This window comes from Mastomys coucha, unplaced genomic scaffold (genome assembly GCF_008632895.1).
Source record: "Mastomys coucha isolate ucsf_1 unplaced genomic scaffold, UCSF_Mcou_1 pScaffold21, whole genome shotgun sequence".
NCBI classification, from domain to species: Eukaryota; Metazoa; Chordata; class Mammalia; order Rodentia; family Muridae; genus Mastomys; species Mastomys coucha.
The window spans coordinates 128,305,572-128,327,392 of record NW_022196904.1 but is presented as its reverse complement, the minus strand read 5'-3'; the positions used below and the strand labels follow the sequence as shown (position 1 = coordinate 128,327,392).

Below are 21,821 nucleotides of genomic sequence, written 5' to 3'. Positions count from 1 at the left end.
TTTCTGATTTCTTTATTGTTTCTATTTCCATTTGTAGATTCTGGATGGTTTTGCTCATTTCCTTCACCGGTTTGATTGTGTTTTCCTGTAGTACTTTATGGGATTTTTGTGTTTCCTCTTTAAGAGCTTCTAGCTCTTTACCTTTGTTCTCCTGTATTTCTTTGAGGGTGCTATTTATGTCTTTCTTAAGGTCCTGTATCATCACCATGAGAAGTCATCATTCAGATTTTATATCTGAATCTTGCTTTTCTGGTGTGATGGTGTGTCCAGGACTTGCTATGGTGGGAGAATTGGGTTCTGATGATGGCAAGTGACCTTGGTTTGTGTTGTTTATTTTCTTATGCTTGCGCCCCCCACCCCGCCATCTGGTTAACTCTAGTGCTACCTGCCCTTGCTAAATCTGACTGGAGCCTGTCCTTCCTGTGATCCTGGTTATGTCAGAACTCCTCAGAGTCAAGCTGTCTCTGTGATTCTGTGATTCTGGGATCCTGGGAGTGTGGCTTTCTCTGAGTGTTGTGGGACTGGTTGCAGAGCTTGTGCCCAAGGTCTGCTCCGAACACTAACCCAGACAGACCAGAAGGAACCCAAGTCACTGGGCTGGCGGAGTTCCTATGTGCCTGGTCCCGCTGGTCCCAGTTACTCCCAATGTTGGGACAGATGTTGGTTCCTGCTTACCTCTAAGCCTGGGTTTGTCAGAGCGCCTGGGAGTGGAGCTTCCTCTGGGTGTTGTGGGACTGGCTGTGGAGCTTGCGCCCAAGGTCTCTGATCTCCTGGCTTAGCAATCTTAATAGAAAACCCCCGCAAAGCATCTCTCCTCACACTGCAGAGGACCGAGGTGACAAATGAGCACCCAGCCCTTGCATCTGTGCCTGAAGGCCATGCCTCCTGCAGGGACTGCTGTCACCAGTAAAGAAACAGAAGACAGGAAGGCGAGATTCCTGGGCCTCCTTGGTGGTTGCTAGTGTCTGGAAGGTCTGAGTCACAATCTTCTTTTTAAAGACATCCTAAACCAGAGATGCCATAAGTTGCTCTACAGGTGCTTTCCCCCAAATGAGATTTCCTGCTGCCCAGGAGATAGTAGGTGCTACTGACCTGACCTATGTGACAAGGGGAAGGGCCCCTAGAAAGCACAGAGCCTCTGCACAGAGCTGAGCCCAAGGAAGGCTGCAGGGTGGGGTAGGTGAGGGCCACTACTTGGGCAGTGTGCAAGACAGCTAGCTAGCTCTCTAGGTGGTCTGACCAAAAGCTACGGGCATCACATAGCTACTGACCTGTAAAGAAGCAACCAGATCAGGTAGGAGGATTAAACAGAAACATACAAGTGCGGTCTACACAGCTCTTGGGTTCTGAGCAAGGTTGTTGCTCTTAGGAGACAGGATGGTCAGCTATTTGTTGGCTTATGCCCGTTCATCTTACAAGTACCTTTAATTCGAAATAGTCAGTGTGCCAGTATGGTTTTAACCCATTCACTAATCTTGCTGTCATTGTGCACAGTTACACCTCCACGCTTGACCTGTGGGCAGGGCTACTGAGTGGATGGATGTTGTACAATAGCCAACACTGGCTGACTTGGCCTGACCCCCGGCCTCAGACTGAGCTGAGATGCCCAGAAGCTGCCCTATTCCAGCCTGTGAATTCATTTTGGACACATCTGTTGGTCCTTCTCTGCAGCTGGACAGTTAGGATCATGGAGTGGGATTGGTGTCAAGATCTATCCAGGTTCAGAATGCCCAGGAGAACTAACTAGTCTGAGAGCCACGCAGTTTTGCAGGGATCGCGATGGCCTGTGTGCAGACTTGGCTGGCTCCTGCCAGGGCTGGTTTTGGGGTGGGCAGACTCTGAGAAGTGGCCAGATGCTAATGAAGGACTGTTGAAGGCATTCCCAGGTTTTCCTATTTTCTGAACCCTGGCCAGGAGCCTTTGAGGCAGTTCTACCTGTTGCCTATGACCCCACCTGCAGCTTCCTTCCAGGACATTTGTGTCTCCTAGTGAGAGGGCAGCTGGATCCTTCTCTGCAGAGAAGAGGCTTGGGAAGGACCCAGCAGTCCTCGGCAGGCTCAGAAGTCCTGAGAGCATTTGCACAGTGTGCAGAAGCAGATGGTTCGGCTTGAGTGTGGCTGTGCCTATTCACACACATTTGCATAGTTGCCTGGTAGCTGAGATTTTTCACCTTCTTTTTGTAAGCTTGTTTTCTGAGTGACTGACTTAGTTTGACAGTTCATGAAGCACCTACAGGGACACAGAAAGGCAGGTTAAACTGGGCTGTCTGAGGCCCTCTTGGGAGACTATGGGTTTGTATTCTTATATCCTGGACAGTCAGCTAGGGAGTCCTATGGCTTCTTGGACAAAACCTTTGAGCTTGTTCACCCTTTCTCTTTCTCTCTCTCTCTTTCTCTCTCTCTCTCTCTCTCTCTCTCTCTCTCTCTCTCTCTCTCTCTCTCTCTCTCTCTCTCTCTCTCTCTCTCTCACACACACACACACACACACACACATACACACACTCGCTCTCATGCTCTCTCTTGATCTTTCACTCTTTTGCTCTCTTGCTGTCTCTCTCTTATTTTCTCTCTCCCTCCTTCCTTCCTTCCTTCCCTCTCCTCTTCCCTCCCTCCTTCCTTCCTCCTCCTTCCCCCAACCTCTCCGTCTTTTCCCTTTTTCCTTTCCCCTTTTCTGCCTTTTTTCTTGTATTTTAGTCTTGTGCAGACTAGGCTAGCCTTGAACTTACTATGTAGCCAAGGTTGACCTTGAACTTCTGCCTTCATCTGCTAGGATAACAGGAATGCACTACCACATCCAGTGTTATGCAATGCTAGGGATTGGAGCACGACTTTGTGCATGTTAGACAATTGCTCTATTGACTGAGCAACAGCCCCACTTGGCTTTTTTTTTTTTTATTTTTTATTTTGTTTTATTTTATTTTTTTATGAAAAGAAAGATTCAAGAAGGTTTTTTGGACCAACCCACCCTCAGACACAAGACCCATTCTCTGAATGTTCCATATGACCCCTGCAACCAACCCCACAGCTGCTCGTACTGGTCTGCCTCTCAAAGGGCAGTGCAGTGCTGAGACTGGGGCACAGAGGCATGGTCCCTGGAGGCAGGAGCTGGTGCATCTTCCTGGGGCATTAGATCCAGCAGAGGAAGTTTCTAGTTCCAGGCCAGGGATCTTTGTGGCCTGCATGGGGACTTGGCTGCTTTTGTGCCACTGATGGCTTTAGGCTGAGGTATATGGACTCCTAGAGGCACTCGGATGTCCCCTCTGTACTCTGTTGGCATCGTGTCTCAGGCTAAGCTCCCTTGGGCTTACAATGTCTGTGGGCAAGGTACTAAGTGTGCAGTGTTGCCTTGGAAACTGCAGCTGTGGATACAGAGGTTGTGTCTCTGGATGGTGGGAGGATATATAGGGCGGCTCAGAACCGAGAAGCTGCTCAGCCACTTCATTCACAGACCCTGAAGACCAGAGTGCCAGACAGCCCTAACGTCACTGCTGTAGAGCAGGGTCCACAGAAGCACCACCAGCTGTCACCAGAACTGCACAGCAGTGCGACAGAAACCATAGCCAAGAAGAGTCTGTGCAGCTTTTCCATCCCAGCTGCCTCCGTTCCATGGCTCATTTCTACCTTCTGTGCAGACTGAGCGGATCACTCTATTGTTGATACTGCATAGCTTAGTGTTCTTGCTTCGTGTTCCAGACTTGTTACATGCCATTAGAAGTCCTTTCAGTGACTTTTCAATGGTTGTGTGGCAGTCATTAAGCTTATGGGACTGTGCCAGGAGGTTAGAAGTCATCTTGCTTTACAGCGACCTAGAGACCTTTTTTACTTTGTGTACATTCTCAGGAAAAGGAAATGTGGATTCCTTCAGGGTGGATCCAGAGGATGGGCCTGAGGCCAGTGCCACTGAGGTATATGGGCAGCTCCAGGCTTTCTGGTGATACCTGGGAGTCTCATCCACTTTGAGGCCCAGAATCATTCAGAACAGTGACCAGTGTTCCACAAAGACCTGGAGACCATAGTCTGTAGAAACCCTCAGCAGTGGCTCTGATTATGCGAGTCACCTGTCCTCGGGTGACTTGGCAGTGGGCACAGGTGCTGGCTCTGCACCAGCTTCTTATGTCTTAACTTCCTGTTTCCTTTGGGGAATCTTTTGTCCTTGGTTCAGACTGACATTTTGTGGCCACAAGGGATATCAGCTGCTTTTCTGCTCATTCATCCTTCCCATCATCTGTTCCTCTCTGCTAAGGGATACCAGTGCTGGTCTTGGGCCATGACAGTACACTGCTAAGAAAGTGCTGTGCCTTCAGGATCGTCCAGGAACCTGCTATCATGGACAGTTCTTGCTTGGTGGAAACAATGATCCTGTGGTAGATAGAGGCTTCCTGGATGCGCAGCTTTGTGCTATGAGGGTTCTCTCCTTCATTCCTAGGATATTTATCTTGAAACATGCTACTTGATAGGGTCTGAAGTCAATTAAGAGACACACCCCTGGATGGGTCTGTGAGGGCATCTCCAGGAAGCAGTGGACAGGAAGTAGGGCTAAGCCATCCCCCAGCACAGTGAGCTACTTCCTCCAAGGCTCTATCTACTAAATCTTCTGCAAGCTTCCAAAACAGAGCCACTAGCTGGAGGTTAGGTGCTTAAACACATGGAACTTGTGGAGAGGGCATTTCACACTCAAACCACACAAGAGTCCCCAGCATACCACAAAGCCATAGGCTGATCCAGGCCCTGAGAAGGGGGTGTTGAAGCTCCATAAGTTGAGATGGCTTGTACAGGTCATGGTGGGTAAGGGCCTCAGCACTACAAACCAGCCCATGGTGAAGCTAGGAGTCTTGTCTGGGTGCACTGTGACTGGGCTCTGCCAGTCTGTAGAAGGTGCCTATTCATAGCCTCGTCCTGTTGCCAGCTAGGAACCCTGGCTCTACCAGGGCAAAGGGAGCTGAAGAGTTCAGTTTCTGGCATTCTGCTGAGTGGTCCTTGACCCTCCAGGTGTGCATCGTGCAGAAGCGGGACACAGAGAAGATGTACGCCATGAAGTACATGAACAAGCAGCAGTGCATTGAGCGTGATGAGGTGCGGAATGTCTTCCGGGAGCTGGAGATCCTGCAGGAGATCGAGCATGTCTTCCTGGTGAACCTCTGGTGAGTCCACCCGAGGGCCTGCTGGGGATAAATGACCCTTGCAGTGGGCTTTACCCTGTGGAGTGAGACAACAGGCCTGGATGTTCATTGGCTCTAAAACCTCTGGGATGCCCCCGCCATGTGCTAGTCCTCCCTGCCCCTCCCCCAGTCTATTCAGCTTCTATGTTCAGGACATGATAGGCCCAGGGAACCATGGTACACTGGGATTCGTATAGAATCTCCCCAGAGTCTGCTAGGAGCCAAGTGCTTGGCACTAAGTCATACTACCAAGTGTAGGGTGGACCTTCAGGTTCCTGCCAGAGGCCTAAGAACCTTGGGCTGCTGGGAGGTTGGTTCTTTCCTCTCCTCTCCATTGCAGGACTGCTCCCTGACTCATAGGGGTCCTCTCAATACTGGCATTCTCTCTCAGAACATGGATATTCCCTGGCCCAGGGGTTTTCCTGGACTACTTCTGTCTTAGTTAGGGTTTTACTGCTGTGAACGGGCACCAGGACTAAGGCAACCCTTATAAGGCAAACATTTAATTGGGGCTGGCTTACAGGTTCAGAGGTTCAGTCCATTATCATAAAGGCAGGAACACAGCATCCAGGCAGGCATGGTACAGGAGGAGCTGAGAGTTCTACATCTTCATCTGGAGGCTGCTAGCAGAACACTGGCTTCCAGGCAGCTAGGATGAGGGTCTTATAGCCCACACCCACAGTGACACGCTTATTCCAACAAGGCCACACCTACTCCAACAGGGCCACACCCTCTAATAGTGCCTCTCCCTGGGCCAAGCATATACAAACCATCACATTCCACTCCCTGGCCCCCATAGGCTTGTTCAAACATATGAGTCTATGGGGGCCATACCTAAACATAACATAATGCACAGGACTCCACCCCCACCTGCCCCAGCTGCAACCTGCTGTTTTGGTTTTTGCTACAGTAAGTCAAGAAACTACAAAGTGGACAGTGACCACTTCCCAGAGGCTACATAGCATGGCTCTAGAATGGCTTTCTTCCTACCGAGAAGCTCCAGCATGCTGGTGGCTGGCTATTTCCAGGCAGGCTGAGGAGTGACAGACTTAGATAGCATTCCATCTTGTTTTAGCACACTAGACAACACCCTAAAGTGGGGAGAAGGTCTAAGTGAGACATACCCCTCAAAGCTGCCCATGTTAGGGGAAAGGAGGGAAGTTGGCTGTGAGGTGGGAACACAGCATCGTCACTGAGGCTTCTTGGAAAAAAGGAAGGCTAGGATTTTCATCTTTGGGGCCTCAGCAACCCAGCCTCCCAGGCTTTCTAAAAGACAGTGTTGCCTAATAGTCAGGTGTGATTCTGGGTGGAGTCTCCTACCACACTGTAGAACACACACACACACACACACACACACACACACACACGCAGGCACACACAGCCTCTGGGCCCCCAGTGCTGCTGTCCACAACTGTACAGGTGATGCTGTGACATGGACCACAGCCAGGACTTCAGACTTTGTAGTTTCCTTCCCTCCTACAGCTTCAACCCCCTTCCACATGCCAGCGCTCTAGATGTTGCCTGCCATCTAGGGCTGTGTGCACGGGGGACACCACGGCATCACAAGTCTCCCTGCTCCTCTTCCTGGTCCCTTCCTCAGAATCCTGCCTGTGTTACCTTCTTCAGGCTCCTTCCACTGAGGTTGAGAGAGAGAGTGGCTTATGGAGGGCAGGAAACAGGACCAGCACCATCACTGTCACCAGCTCCATCACTATCATCACCAGTATCACCAGCACTATCATCACCAGCACCATCACTATCACCAGCATCGCCAACTATCATCACTAGCAATACCAGCTCTATCACCAGCACCACTATCATCATCCCTGGTACTATCATCACAGTCACTATCAGTAGCACTACCACCATCGATTGCTATCACCAGCACAGCCATCACTATCATCACCACCACCACCGTCACCAGCACCACCATCAGCATCACCGCCACCATCATCACCATGGTATCTGGTCATTAGACACCAATTCCTCCCCCAGATCTGTACTAAGCATTTCACAGGCACTGTTTCACATTCTTCTCTTACAAACCAACTTTGTGTATCCTCATAGAAGAAGCCAGGGAAGCCTGGAACGGCTCAGGAACGTGCAGCTTTTATTCTCCAGTTGTAATGTACGGGCATCTCTGCTCTGCAGCCAAACCACCCTCATAGACATGGCTGTTCTGTTTTCCCTAGGGTCTTGGTACAGCTCTGGGCAGGGTGTGGTCAGTGCTTCGAGCAGAGCAGAATGGTGATCAAACTGGAAGGAGGGAGGATTAGGTGTGGCAAGAGCCATTGCTCTGGATCCCCAAGCCATTCATATGCCAAGTCTTCCCCTGGTACCCACAGGTATTCATTCCAGGATGAGGAGGACATGTTCATGGTGGTGGATCTGCTTCTGGGTGGAGACCTGCGCTACCACCTACAGCAGAATGTCCAGTTCTCAGAGGACACAGTGAGGCTGTACATCTGTGAGATGGCCCTGGCCCTGGACTACCTTCGTAGCCAGCACATCATCCACAGGTGTGTGAACACCTGTGGGATGAGGCATCTACCTGGGTTGGTAATACCCTTGGATCACACCACTTAAGAGGGTGTCCCCAGTCCAGCAGAGCCTGGTCTGGCTCCTCATCCCACTCTTCTATAAGGACTTGTTCCAGTGGTGGGTCCTGTCCAAACCACCCAGTTTGAGGATGGACACAGAGGACTTAGTCCTCATGGGTGTGCCACAGAGCCTGGCCACACACACAGTGGCTCTCATTTGTCTATTGACCACATCATTGGACTTCATACTGATTGTGGTGTTTGTAGAAAGCAGATGGAATTGGGAAATGTCTAATTAGCAAGCAGGTAGAATCAGGGAGCAGAAATTAGGCTGAAATCCTGCAGCCTTGATACAAACCGAGGTGTGTTATAAGGCAGATAACCTGCCCTGGGATTCTGTTGTCTGGACAGGATTAAGGTTTGTAATGGTTATTGAATGCTAGGTGTGTTTCTGGAAATCAAGGTGGAGAGGACTGAAGCCAAATTGTGAGCAAAGTGTGTATGAGTCCACTTCTGTGCAGTTCCAGGGCTCTGGTGAGGGCATCATGGGAACCTGGCCGGCCCTGAGGGTCTTCTGCAGTCCTCAGAGGCTTCCAGCTGTAGGTGTCTCCTGCACAGTCCTCTGGCCACCAAGACTCTGAAGATGAATTGCTGGTGGCTTCCCTGCAGCTGGCTTCTGGGTGGCCCTGATGCCCTCTGAATAGTGTGCATTATGCCCTCCATGACCCTAGGTCCTGTGTTAGGATCCGTTCTAAATACCAAGCCAAGCCTTCCAGTCCTCTGCCTCCGATGGGGTATCTGTCAGAGATGTCAGAGCATGAATGGCATGGGTTCAAGCTCATTTTCTTTTCACCTTCTGTCCCCCTAGAGATGTCAAGCCTGACAACATTCTCCTGGATGAACAAGGTGAGTCTCTGGAGCTCTGGGATACAGCAAAGAGCATGGGTACCCAATCCTGGACCTAGAAAGCCATGTCTGCCCTCCCTTCACAGGACATGCACACCTGACTGACTTCAACATTGCCACCATCATAAAGGATGGAGAGAGGGCGACAGCTTTAGCTGGGACCAAACCGTACATGGGTAAGCCAAAGGCCTCAGATGACACCTGACCATGCAGAGTCATGCCCCCGTCTAGTCCTTACCCCACGGTCAGATGAAGTCATAGCAGGATTGACAGCAAGTGTTTTTATGATCAATCTGATACGTGTAGAAAAATCTAAGGGTGTACATGAGGGTCATGGGATGGAGAAGTAAGACAGCTCCCTCTCTCCCTGCAGATTCTTTAGAGCAGAGGACCTTGGGGTGGAACCAAATGACTATGCAGTGTTTTATCTCCTGTGGGCTAGTCCAGAAGGGGGCTCCTCCCTGCAGGTGGGACAGTGTAGAACCATGGTGGGTAGGGTTCTCTTTTAGATCTGGTGCAGAGCTGGTTGTGGGTTGCGGGGTTACCAAGCCCTCTAGCCCTACAGCTCAGCTCTTTCTTCTCTTTGTCGGGAAGCTCCAGAGATCTTCCACTCCTTCGTCAATGGTGGGACTGGCTACTCCTTCGAGGTGGACTGGTGGTCGGTGGGGGTGATGGCTTACGAGCTGCTACGAGGATGGGTACGGAGCCTTGTAACCCTAAGCTAGCCACTCCCTTGCCTGGGACTGGCTGAGAGCCATGGATGGAGGATGATACCCCTCCTCCCATAACCTCAGAGGACTCAGGCTTTTAAGCAAATTATGACAGATGCCTGAGTTAGCAAGTCTCCTTGGGTGGTGGATGGGATGTGTCCAGCAGGTTCTTGGGAGAGACTTGCTTCTTTTCTCCAGGGGCAGAGGCAGTGATCTGCTTAGGCCTCATACTGCCCTCTGTATCCTCTCTCGGGGTACCCTCCACCATTCCATGAAGCCCCAATCCTGATAAAAACATCACCTCCTATCCTTTCGGACTGACCCACCCAGACCTCAGGTCTTGGTGGTAGTAGGGAACGCATACCCTTGAATGATAAGCTTCTGGCCTCTGATACCCAGTTCAGTCTGGGTGCAAGCTCTACCCCCTGGGCTCTGGAACGGGTGACTGTTGTTCTCAGAGCCTGGCCTTCACTTGGGACTGAAGCTGGGCTCCTAGGGTGTTTGCCCTTTTGTCTGAGGGCCGTGTTGGGGAGGGCTCCTGGTGTAGTGCATCCCTGCCCACAGAGGCCCTACGATATCCACTCGAGCAACGCTGTGGAGTCGCTCGTTCAGCTCTTCAGCACCGTGAGTGTCCAGTATGTGCCCACCTGGTCCAAGGAGATGGTAGCCCTGCTGCGGAAGGTGAGCCCCCCTTCTTCCCCTCCCCCCAGAGTACCCATACCTTCTGCAACTCTTTCAGGAGCTCAGGGAGACACCCCATCTTTCCAAGGGCTCAGACCCCTTTGCTAGCACAGCCATAATTTTCCCTGGCAACTACTCTGAGTTCCTGTCTGCCTCAGAGAAAAGGGATCTGCTACCAACATGTAGGTTTCTTGTTCTAGCAGCAGGCTGTCTGTATGGGGCCCTCATGCTGAGCTAAATATTAGCGTACCCCAGTCTGTAATCTTGTCAGGAACCAATGTGTCAGGACGTGGCCATCAACCACCTCACATGAGGCTCAAACCCAAGCAAGAATTTAGGCATCAAGACTTCTGCTACACGTGTGTGTGTGGGGGGGGGTAGTAGAGAGTACCAGGCTGACCCATAGCTCAAGTTATGATCTAGTCTCCTTTGCCCCTGACCACACTCCAAAAGGTGCACAGGGCCTGGGTTACCACTCCCAGGGAGCAAATAAAAAAGAAAACCAGCCCCCTTCCCACCCTCTACCTCTCACAGCTAAGCTCTGTCTATAGCTGCTGGTAGGAGGATGCAGGATCCCAGCCATCAGGGACACAGGAAAGGGGTGGATCCAGAGAGCAGAGCTTATAGCCAAGAGAGGTGTGAAGAAAGGGTTATTATTATACATGAGACCTGACCAGGAGGCGCCTGACCCCAGTGACCTGATGTCCTGATGCAATATGGGTAGGGATGAGGCTGAAGGCTTTTCGTGGTAACAGAAGAGGCTTTACAATAGTTAGATGGCCCTGCATGCTATTATGGGAGAACTTTATCCAGGCTGTCACTGCCACCTGCTGGCTATTGTTGGCAGGACGTCCCTGCAGCTCCTCTGTTGTCCTTGGCTATGGGGCACTGAAATCAAAGAGTCCCTAGGACCATATCCCTTAATGCTGCTACCTTTCCTCACAACCCACTTTTGATCCTGAGGTCCCAAGCCTCGTCCTGGGACAGGTGGCCATTCTTCTGTGGGGCAGTATCTGAGAGGGGGCTTCCTTGCAGCTCCTCACCGTGAACCCTGAGCACCGGTTCTCCAGTCTCCAAGACATGCAGACAGCTCCGTCGCTGGCCCACGTGCTGTGGGACGACCTGAGTGAAAAGAAGGTGGAGCCAGGCTTTGTGCCCAATGTAAGCCCCATGTGCCCGGACAGGTGACTTCAGGCTGTTGGGGTGGTGGTGGGGACCGACAGTCTGAGCTCAGAACCCTGTCTCTCCACAGAAAGGCCGCCTGCACTGTGATCCTACCTTTGAGCTGGAGGAGATGATCCTGGAGTCGAGGCCTCTACACAAGAAGAAAAAGCGGCTGGCCAAGAATAAGTCTCGGGACAGCAGCAGAGACAGCTCCCAGTCGGTGAGTGCTGGACTCGGGGTTCAGGTCCTCCCTACACCTGCGTGTGACATGCAGGGTCCCTTCACAGCACTCTGCATGGCCTCTGGGCAAAGCATGCACTCCACAATCAAGCAAGAGTCTTCCTAAAGTCCCAAGGAGGCCTATGACCTTCCCTCTACCTTTCCCAGCTTCCTTGGTCATAACCCCCACCCCAGCCTGTCTACACAGCTGCACACAGCTGTTTGCTCCTTCCAGTAATCACCTGGAGAACCAGCTGTGGGCAAGAGCGGGCACTGAGAGTGAAAAGCCCGGAATGATATGCCCAGGGGCATCAGTGCTCCAGTGACTTGTGTCCTGCTACATTGGTGATCAGATGTACCATGTCCAAAATCAAAGTGACAAAGTTCTGCTCTCCTAAGGCTTCAAGGAAGGAAACCATTCCTTCCTTGCCTTTGTCTCTCTGACTGCGGGGGTAGCTGTCAGTTTTGGGTATCCTGTGTAAAGTCACATTCACTAGTCCTAGGGTTTAAGTTCTCAACATATTTGAGGGTGGGGAGTCATCATTTAGTTCCTAATACCAGGGTACAGATGCTATGTGCAGGAGAGCAGCTATTATGTGCTGAGTGGTGGTGATCAGTGGTTGGTGTTTGCTTACCTTTGGGCCTGTCTGAGCCTGACACTCTGGAGTATAACTTCCCAGATCTATGCTGTTCCAAGAGGGTGTGGGATGCAGGGCTAGTTCATCCCCTGGGTGCCTTGATTTTTCAGGCCTAGGGAGGTGGGACTCCTGTCCTCTTGTCTGTCTCTCTTCCAACTGCCTCTGGTGTCTGTGGGTTGGTTTTTAACCTGACAGCTCCTGGGCTACGTGCCAAGAGTAGGGTTGGTGTTGATTCCTCCTGGGGCATCTAGAACCAGGGCTTTGGGGAATAGAAATTGGCTTTGTGTGGGAGTGGGTTCCTCATGTGAGAATCCAGACATGGAGAGCGTACAGGCTAACTGCCATGCTGACTTCTGGAGGCTGTGAGTGGGAACCAGCCCGGGTAGACACCTGCACTGAGAGGAACTCAGCTCCAGCCTGCAGCCATTGGTGGCAGCTTTAGTTGGAGGTGGGAAGTATTCTGAAGGTTGACTAACCCTGAGAAAACTTCCAATGTTCTTATGGAGAATTGAGAAGCTGGAGACTGGGGAACTTTGATGAACACCTTGGTTTTCTTACAATTGTATAACATACAGTTCACAAGCGTGCTCGCGTACACACACACACACACAGGCACACGTACGTATAAACACATATACACGCACGCGCGCGCGTGCGCGCGCAGACACACACACACACACACACACACACACACACACAAAGTGCATCATCTTTGGCTTTCAGCACACCTGCCACCACAATCTAAGTGGAGATCTTTCTCATGGCCCCTTCTCATCAGCTGCTCTTCTCCAGCCTCCCCCTGCAGGTATGGCAGCTGTCCCTGCCCCTGCTCTGTCCTGCTCTGTCCTAATCTGTGGTTCTGCAGGTACAATGTTTTCAAGACTCAGCACCACACGTGGTTCTGACCTCCCTTCTTCTGGTTGTGAAAACCCTCCCCTTTCTATTTAGTGTTTTATTCATCAATATATCATATTTTACTCAGCCATTTGACACCGGGCTGGAATTTGGGCCACGTCTGCTTTTGAATCATCGTAACTCTACTGTGAATGAATATCTCTGTGAACATCTTGGGGATGTACTCTTGTTTTTTCTTGGGAGGGGCCTTACCATGACATCTGGCTTATGTGACACCTCTATGCCTCAGTTTTCATGGTGTGTTCCATGGCTGGGCCATTTTATACTCCACAAGCCATGTATGACAGTTCTAAATCTTCATGTCTGTACCCATTCTTGTTATCGTTCAATTTGCATCTTAAATTGCAGTCAGTACACTGAGTCTGAGACCGTGAGGTTTTTGTTTGTTTGTTTTTATCTTTTGTTGTTGTTGTTCGGTGTAATGTTTTATTTATTTGCATGTTTTGTTGGGTTTTTTTATTTGTTTTGTGAAACAGGATCTCATATAGCCCAGGCTGATCTTAAACCTACTTTATAGCCAAGAATGACCTTGAACTTCTGACCTCCTGCCTTTACCACCCAAATGCTAGGATTAGGGCATCTGTTTCACCATGCCCCACAATGCCCTATACATGCTGGGTGCTCTACCAACTGAGCTACACCCCCAGTTACCACATCTGTTTTTTTATTTACATTTCACTGACTAATGAAGACCTTTTGTGCATATTACACATTTCTTATTGGAGAACTGCCACTTTCTGTCATTTTAAAGCTGGATTATCTTTCACAGTCTGCTGTGCCGACATCTGTCTTCAGCTGATGTGTGGGGACACTGACAGTGACACAGTCAGATTCCTATCTACTGTGTTTGTAGCCAATCCACTTACCATGTTTTTTCTTTCCTATCTAGCTTTTCCTCCTCGGGTTTTCATCAAGCGCTTTACACCATTCCCCACCCTACCCCCCATCTCCTCCCTTAGTTCACTAATTACATATCTTTCTATAGTAGTTTTAGGAGGGCTGGCAAGATGGCTCAGTGGGTAAAGGTGCTTGCTGCCAGCCCTAGGACCTGAGTTTGATTCCTGAAACCCACACGGTGGAGAGAGAGAACTGCATTCTGACAGTTGTTCTCTGACCTCCATACTCGGCTCATCATGGTGCATGTGTTTCCTTGTGCATACACATAAATCAATGTAAAAATGTTTCCTGTGGCTGCAGTAGAATTTTCAATGTGCCTTTAGTCAATTAAAGTTTACCTTCAAACAACACCATGTTATCCAAGTGGGAGAACATTGCCAAAGGGAGAAGCCCCTTGCCATGAGCACTGTTCACCTAGATCTGAGCCCTGCCATTCACCTAGATCTGAGCCCTGCCATTCACCTAGGCCTGAGCCCTGCCATTCACCTAGGCCCGAGCCCTGCCATTCACCTAGACCCGAGCCCTGCCATTTGCCTAGTGCAGAAGTCAGGTGGAGAGAGTCTGTAGTTTGTATTAACTTGTACACCCTCACCAACATTCCCCAGCTCTTTCCCTACCCTCGGGTGAGGTGGCAAGGCAAGGGTGTTTGCTTTTAGATCTCTTCCCCAGTACAGTGGATTTCCCCTTGGGCAGTGGGTTCCACTTCTGTATGGGAGACTCTGGGTGTGTTTCTCTAGCTGTTCTTCCCTGCTCTTCTAGCCCTGAGTGGGAACCTTTCTGGGTTCTCCATCAATACTTGTTGGCTTCCTGGAATGAGGCCAACAAAGGAATGGGGCCCTGTGTGTGGTGCCCCAGGAATCCTGCCTTGGGATGCTCCGTCGAGAGCTCCTGCAGCTCTTGATCCACTGGCCTTAGCTCCCTGGAAGTCCTTTTTTCTGGCACTCTGTTGTCGTCTGTAGATTTGGAGGCCCTGTGGCCCTCCATCTTCAGCTCTGACCGGTTCAAGATCTTCAGTGCCGCAGCTTTTTCTCTGGTTGATAGAATGGGAGCCATTCACAGAGCAGAGCCCAGCACAGAAATCTTTGTGGTTTTATTTTAAGAGTTATTTCTTTACACGTTGGGTGCAAGCGCTCATCAGATGTGTGACTGTCACGTGCTTGCCTCTCTTGCCAGACTGTCTTGTTTTTGTGGGTGTGTCATCTACAGCTGGAGTCTTTCATTCTAACTGCTGGGAGCAACCGCTGCTTGTGTTTATCCTGTTGGGGAGAATCAGCGAACCCACACTTGTGAGGATTTTGCCTGTGTGCTTTGTAGCTCCAGGGCTTGTACTCCTGTCCACTTTGAGCTGATTCTTATGTGTGATGTGAGGGGAGGGTCTACCTTCGTTCTTTTGTATGTGGATATCTGATGTTGGCAGAAATGTGTTGGGAGGCCTATTCTTCCCCCATTGAATGTCTTGGCACCATTTTCACAAATCAATTTGACCATAAATAGCAGAGTTTATTTATGGATTAATTCCTGCCCCATTGATCTGTCCTTGTCTAGCACATGCTGTCTTGGTTACTGTCACTTTGAAGTAGTGCTGAAACCAGGAATTGGGACTCTTCCCATTTTGTTCTTTTCTTTCAAAAGGATTGCCCTTGTGCTAAGTCAGTTGCATTTCTAGTGAATTCTGAGCAGTTTAGGAATCGTATCTGCGCTCCCTAACACATCTGTCTGCAGTAGAGTTAGGGGCTGAACTTGGTCTCCATTTCCCAGGTGCTTTGCTAACACGAGTGATATCTGGAGTCTGGTGCTAAGCCTGAGCTTTTATTTGAGCTAAGATGATAGATAACTCCTGGACCAGAGGGCTCATATGCAAATGAACCACTAAGAAAGAATAATCAAGAGCAGTCATTGTGGGGTGGAGTCTCAGCCTGAGCCAGCAAGGGTTCAGATTGGAGCCAAGCTTTCATGCTCCTGGGCCTGACCTAGGAACATCATCCAGATGTATTGGCAAGGGCTCCAACAGCCTGTCATAAATGACTGGAGAAGAGCTGAGTGTGGACATTCAGCCTTCAGAGGTCCAGTTGAACCAAACAGGAAGACACCACAGGGGTCCTCCTGAGGACAGCACTTGGACTATGCCAGAGCAGAGTCTGTGGGAAAGAGGCTTATGGAACCACTCAGAGGCCATGGTACTCTCTTTCATCCCACTCAGAGCCACTCTTCCCAGATGCTTCTGCCCTGGCTCCTCAGGTCGCAGGACACTTGTCTTCTAGGAATGTGTTCATGTTGAGGTTTGTGGATAGATCACAGCCCCTGCTGTGGAGCTGCTTATGAGTCAAGACCACGAGCCACCACCCCAGGGCCAATGTGGCTCCTTCCCACCTTCACAACACACCTCTGCCAATCTCAGCATTTTGTTGGATGAATTCTGTCTCAAGCCACGATTCAAACCCTCATCCCTGAGGGAGCTGAGCCGATGACTAGCTTCACCTTCTCAGACTAAAATTTTGTATCTCTCTGCTTACCATCAAAATGAGGCCAGAGAGTACACAGAGAAACATAGCCTAGTCTCTTCTTGGTGATTAAAGTCAGTTCCTCTGCTGGAATGGAGGCCCCTCTCCAGTGGCCCCAGAGGTGAGGGGGAAAATGCTGGAAATGTCATACCTCCTGTAAAGGAGAGAGCTGCAGAGACCTGGAGATCCTCAGAGTCCTTCAAGCCTTCAGCGAAGTACTAATTAGTGTGTACCTGCTATAGATAAGGACAGGAGACACCCAAGTTGTGAACAGAGCCACCAGAAAGGATCATGTGATCATGAACACCTGTGTAAACACCCCACACACACACACAGAGAGAGAGAGAGAGAGAGAGAGAGAGAGAGAGAGAGAGAGAGAGAGAGAGAGAGAGAGAGCTCATGTTCCTACTCTTGACATGGTGTCATGATGGGTTCCGGAGAGCATTGTGCAGGAGTTAGGAAAACCAGTTGTCTCTAAAGGGTGAAGAAACAGGCCAGGGCTGTGCCACTTTCCCAGTAGGAGGAAGAGATGTAAGGTACAGCCACTCATTCTCGACCTTAGAAGGCTGGTCCCGGAGGACCTTGCTTCTTGCAGAATGACTTTTGAGCAGAGTGGGAAGTTTATGAGCCACCATAATGGAAAGACAGAGACGAAGATAAAACATTTCTGACTGTGGCTATTTTTGGTCACTCCAGCCTGGGTGCCATGCTCTTAGGTGACTTTGTAGTCTGGTTGGTCTAGGGGTGGGTACAGATCTTGTTTATCACAGCATTGCTCTTTAATGCATATGTTCTTGGGAGGGGCACACGTGTGTGCATGTACGTGGGCATGTGTATGCATGGAGGGGACAGAATTTGATGTCCTGGGGCCTTCTTCACTCTCTTGACTTGATATACTGAGTCATGATCTCTTGATGCACCTAGAACTCGGTGATGCAGCCCAGTCTAGCTAGCCAGCCTGCCCTGTTCCCTTGCCTTTACCTCCAAAGCACAGGGATCATAGGCGGGCTACCATGCCTACCTGCCTTTTTATGTGGATGCGGAGATCAGAATTCTAATACTCATGTTTGCATGGCAAGTGTTTTATCTACTAAGCCCAAGCCCCCTACAACAGCTATTTTTAAACCAGCTTTAGTTTGAATCATTGGCCTGAGAGCTATAGATATGTAAGGTGTACAAACTGTTACATTATTACAAGAAAAAAATTATAATCATCAAAGCAAAGCCAAATAATGTACCCGCTGTTTCCACATATGCATGGAGGGAGAAGACTGAACTATAAAATATATACTTTTAGGAATCTCAAGTGTACAGTGCAGTGTTAACTACTATTACCATGCTACACACTCGGTCTCTCAAATGTGCTGATCTGCATAACTTATCCTTTACTCTTAACCTACATCTGCTTCCCCCTCCCCTCCCTCATCATAACAACTGCTACCCACAGGTCAAGGAGTTGACAGGAAAGCCAGCACTGACAGATGCCACAAACCTTACTTGGGTCTTGCCTTCAGCATCCAGGGAAAGGGTGGGTCTGTGGTAACTAGGCCCTCTGAGAGGGGCTTGAATGTTAGCTCAACAGACTTCTAAGCACTGGCTACGCCCTTTGAGGACACAGCAGCAGAAACCTTGTCCCCATAGCATACACTTGCTGTGAACTAGCGGTCCTTCCTCTTAGGGGACTTAGCCCCTCTCAAGTGATGGGTTGTAGGGCTGATATTGGCTCTGGAAAGCAAGAAAGTAACTGTCTCCTCCCCCAGACAGCTGATAACCTTTGCTTACCTAACCCTGATCTCACTGATCACTAAGAGCCCTGGGCTCTGCTGGATATTATCACGGGTCTCTCCTCCTTCTGAACCAGTGCTCTCCCCCGGGGGCTTCAGGTTCTTGGATGTTCCATCGCCACCATGATCACAAGGGGCTGAGTTACAGCAGTAGCTCCCTTCCCGGTTATCCCTAGCTCATTACTTACCACCATCTGGGAGAAGATCACAGCCATTATGTGGGTCCTTCAGCCTTGAATCTTCAGCCTGCCCATGCATGTGGTTTTACTTCTTAGCACCCTTCTAAGAATAATCTGGAATCTTCCCTTGAACTCCATAATGAGGTCTCCAAAAGCTATCCTGTAGTGTTTTGAAGCCCAGCCCAGGTGCTCCCACCAGGAAACTGAATCCAAGTCAAGGGGGGAAAGTCTTTTGCAGATACTCCTCTTTAGCCTCATGTTCTGACTTACAGCCCGTCCACAGCCCCAAAGCCCACTCCCAGGCTGTTGTCCTGTTCTTACTTGTGCCCATTAGCTGAACCTTGTAGCTCCCAAGAGGGTCCATCACCTTTAAGCCTGGCCATGCTGCTGGGAGACACAACTAAGGTTCTGAGGGAAATGGAAGAAAGTGGAGGCAGCTACTGAGGGAGTAATGTGTCTTTAGGGTCACTACCAGATTCTGCAGGAAGAGACACAGACCAGGAGCCACACTCAGGTTCACTGGGTATGAGAGAGTTAAGGTGGCTGTCTTTCCTGGTCTTTCCCGTGTCATGACCCCCTCCCCTCTCTGGTCTTTAGTGAGTCTGCTCTCAGCTGTTGGAGATAGACTTCTGAAGAGCTCCTTGAGAGCCAGGCATTTCCTTCTCAGAGCTCAGGAGTGGGCGGTTGGAGCAGTGCTTGGGAACTGCCCACAGTGTCCAGCATAAACCACTCAATGGTCTTTCTGTTCACAGGAGAATGACTACCTGCAAGACTGCTTGGACGCCATCCAGCAAGACTTCGTGATTTTTAATAGAGAAAAGTGAGTGAGTATGTAAGAGACCATAGAGGGAATCAGGGGCCACACGGCACAGATGTCCCAGCGGCCATGTGGCTTGTGAGGCCTGGCCTGTGCTCTCTGGAAAGAACAAGCAGTGGATATGGAGGGCAGGGTTGAGTGGCCTTAGATCAGGTCCCTGAAGGGGCTCCCTGGGAACCTTCTAGGGGGACTTAGATCCAAGGGTTGGAATCTCAGGGACACACTTGTCTCAGAGCAGTACTAATCCCCTCCTCGTGGCCCCTGCAGTCACACCTGCCACTTGGTCACTCACTCAGAAAAGCTTTCCTTAGTGTCTAGTACTAGTGGGACAGAAAGGTTACAGGTCACAGAAAGCAAACAATGGAGATAGCCTGGTATACTGTGCCTAAGGAAAGGGTCAACCTGCCCCCGCCTGGAAAACAGGGAGGTGTTCCCAGAGGCAATGGCTTGGTACTAGGCTGGGGAGGACACTGGCCTCATCCTGGGGTTAGAGGACAGGATGAATTGTGAGCATAGCCTTGCTCTTTGAAAAGCTGTTCCAGCACTGCCCACTGAAACAGGCCCTGGGCTAGAGCTCCCTCTGCTTCCCCTGCATGAGCTGAGATGGAGAGCCTGTGGCTCCCAGCCTCATAGCTCTGTGGCCAGCAGTAGAGGGCTGAGCCTCCCGTGCCTCTAATGTTCTCAGCATCCATGTCCACTTTCTAGCTCCCTGTGTTCCCAGCGTTCTGGCACTAAAACAGGGCTTCCAACATGTGATATTCTTGGCATCCCCTGTCACACCCCTGAAGGATGAATCCCACGTGTTCTGGCACAAAGTCGTATAGTCTACATCAGTGGGTCCTGGGGCTGCGAGTGAAGTGTGCCATCTGGTGATCTACATAGATCCACTTTGTGTGTGTCCTCCCTGCCCTGCTCCAGGTTGAAGAGGAGCCAGGAACTCATGAGCGAGCCTCTCCCAGGCCCTGAGACTTCAGATATGACAGATTCCACTGCAGACAGTGAGGCAGAGCCCACAGCCCTGCCCATGTGTGGCTCCATCTGCCCCTCCTCTGGGAGCAGCTAGTTCATCTGGACTGTGTCCGAGGGCAGTTCTCTCTCATGCTGCTTTGAAGACCCAGGACGGCCAGAAGGCAGCAGTGGGGCAAAGGCCTGACCGCCCAGCCTGCTCAGTGGGGCTGTCTGTATGGTGAAGGCGCTGGGAGCCATGGGTGCCCATCAAGAGTGGTGGTTGGGCAAGGAGGGCCCTTGGTACATAGACCGTGGTTCCTTGCAACATAGAGGGAGTCATGTAGCCACCATGCTGGCTGGACCCCCTTACTGTAGCCTAGCAGATTACAGGTGGCCAGGGTGGCACAGTGGAGCAGGAGTCCTTGGCTTTCTGGACCCGTTTGAAATTGGCTGTACATAGCCTCATGGCCAGTCTTTGCTGTGGCCTAGCTAGAATGTTCTTGAGCTTGCTGCTCAGGGCCATGGGGGTGGGAACAGGCCTTTCTGAGTCTGATATGTTATTGAGGGTAAGGGTTGGGGGAGGGAGTGGGTAGGAGGGCAAAGAGCGTTTTCTAGTGACACACACTGCTCTGGCAATTTCTGCAACTTGTGTATAGTTTTCACCTCTGAGAATTACAGTCTAAGAACTGCTGTGTTGTGTGCTCTGTGTGTCATATACCCATGGAGTGATGGCACCCATGTCTGCAGTCTTCCATGGAAATGGTCTGTTGGACTGGGGCAGCCAGGGAGCAGGTGCCACAGGACAGTGGCATTATGGTGGCTACCCGGACATTTATAGAGACTAGAACTGGGTTGCAATTTCAAGATCCAAACAAAGTGAAAATTGTCAAAAGCCTAGAAGCCTCAGGCTAGCACCCCAGACAGCATGGCTCTTCCAGGGCTGGGAGGAAGAACACAGCCAAAGAATATGATATCTGCCCCTCACTGCCCCAGGGTTCTGTGGTCAGAGGGGCAACTCACCTGAGCATGAGTTCTGCCCCTCTAGCCCAGGGCTCCACAGGCATATGTGGGTTCACTTGGGAGAGCCCATGTCACATTCAGTGCCCTCCCAGGACAGACGCCACCCTGGTTAACTTTACAGAGTATCTGGATCTGGGTCTGTGGTTCCCGTCAACCAAGTGAATGCCACCCTCCTGCCTGGCCAGGCGATGGAGTCACCAAGGACCAAAGTGACCACAGTATCTGAAGAGCTGGTTGTGCTGAGAACAGAGCTGAAGCCCCCAGGACAGAGCAGGCAGCTCCAACCCCTGCCTGCCCCACCCCTAGTGGGAGTGACTAACCACGGGGTTCCCAGTGAGGCCCACGCCTAAGGTGTTCAGCAGGGTACACCAAGGCACTGCCACTCCTTGTAACCCCTTCAGGTAGCCAGGTTAAGAGTGAAAACCTAGCCAGGCAGGGGCACCTCAGGATAATTTGGGGTTTGGTATAAATGTGTGGCTGAGATGGGGGCACACTCTCCTTTATGATTCTAACAGGGATGTAATTACATCCTCGGTCCCTTCGACACCCCTCTCCTTGCTGGGAAAAGTAGAAAGATGCTGGCATAGAGCGCAGCAGCCAGCCAAAGCCCAGGATTCAAGCCTAAAGTTTTGCTGGATATGGTAGTACACCTTTAATACCAGCACTTGGGCGGGGGCAGGGCAGGCGGGGCAGGCAGGGCAGGCGGCGCAGGCAGATCTCTTGAGTTCCAGGTAAGCTAGCTCT

The 21,821-nt window shown here is 50.7% G+C and overlaps 1 protein-coding gene across 1 annotated transcript in view; it reads left to right on the top strand.

The window, feature by feature from the left end:
• The window catches only part of Stk32c (serine/threonine kinase 32C), an 83,784-nt gene extending 63,037 nt beyond the window's left edge, over positions 1-20,747 (top strand). The window contains exons 3-12 of the mRNA XM_031388679.1: positions 4,989-5,140; positions 7,504-7,677; positions 8,567-8,604; positions 8,691-8,780; positions 9,199-9,302; positions 9,879-9,995; positions 11,031-11,156; positions 11,248-11,379; positions 19,045-19,112; positions 20,028-20,747. Coding sequence (XP_031244539.1) covers positions 4,989-5,140; positions 7,504-7,677; positions 8,567-8,604; positions 8,691-8,780; positions 9,199-9,302; positions 9,879-9,995; positions 11,031-11,156; positions 11,248-11,379; positions 19,045-19,112; positions 20,028-20,172 — 1,146 coding nt within the window. The 3' untranslated portion in view covers positions 20,173-20,747. The remainder of the gene's footprint in view (positions 1-4,988; positions 5,141-7,503; positions 7,678-8,566; positions 8,605-8,690; positions 8,781-9,198; positions 9,303-9,878; positions 9,996-11,030; positions 11,157-11,247; positions 11,380-19,044; positions 19,113-20,027) is intronic.
• The last annotated feature ends 1,074 nt before the right edge of the window (positions 20,748-21,821 follow it).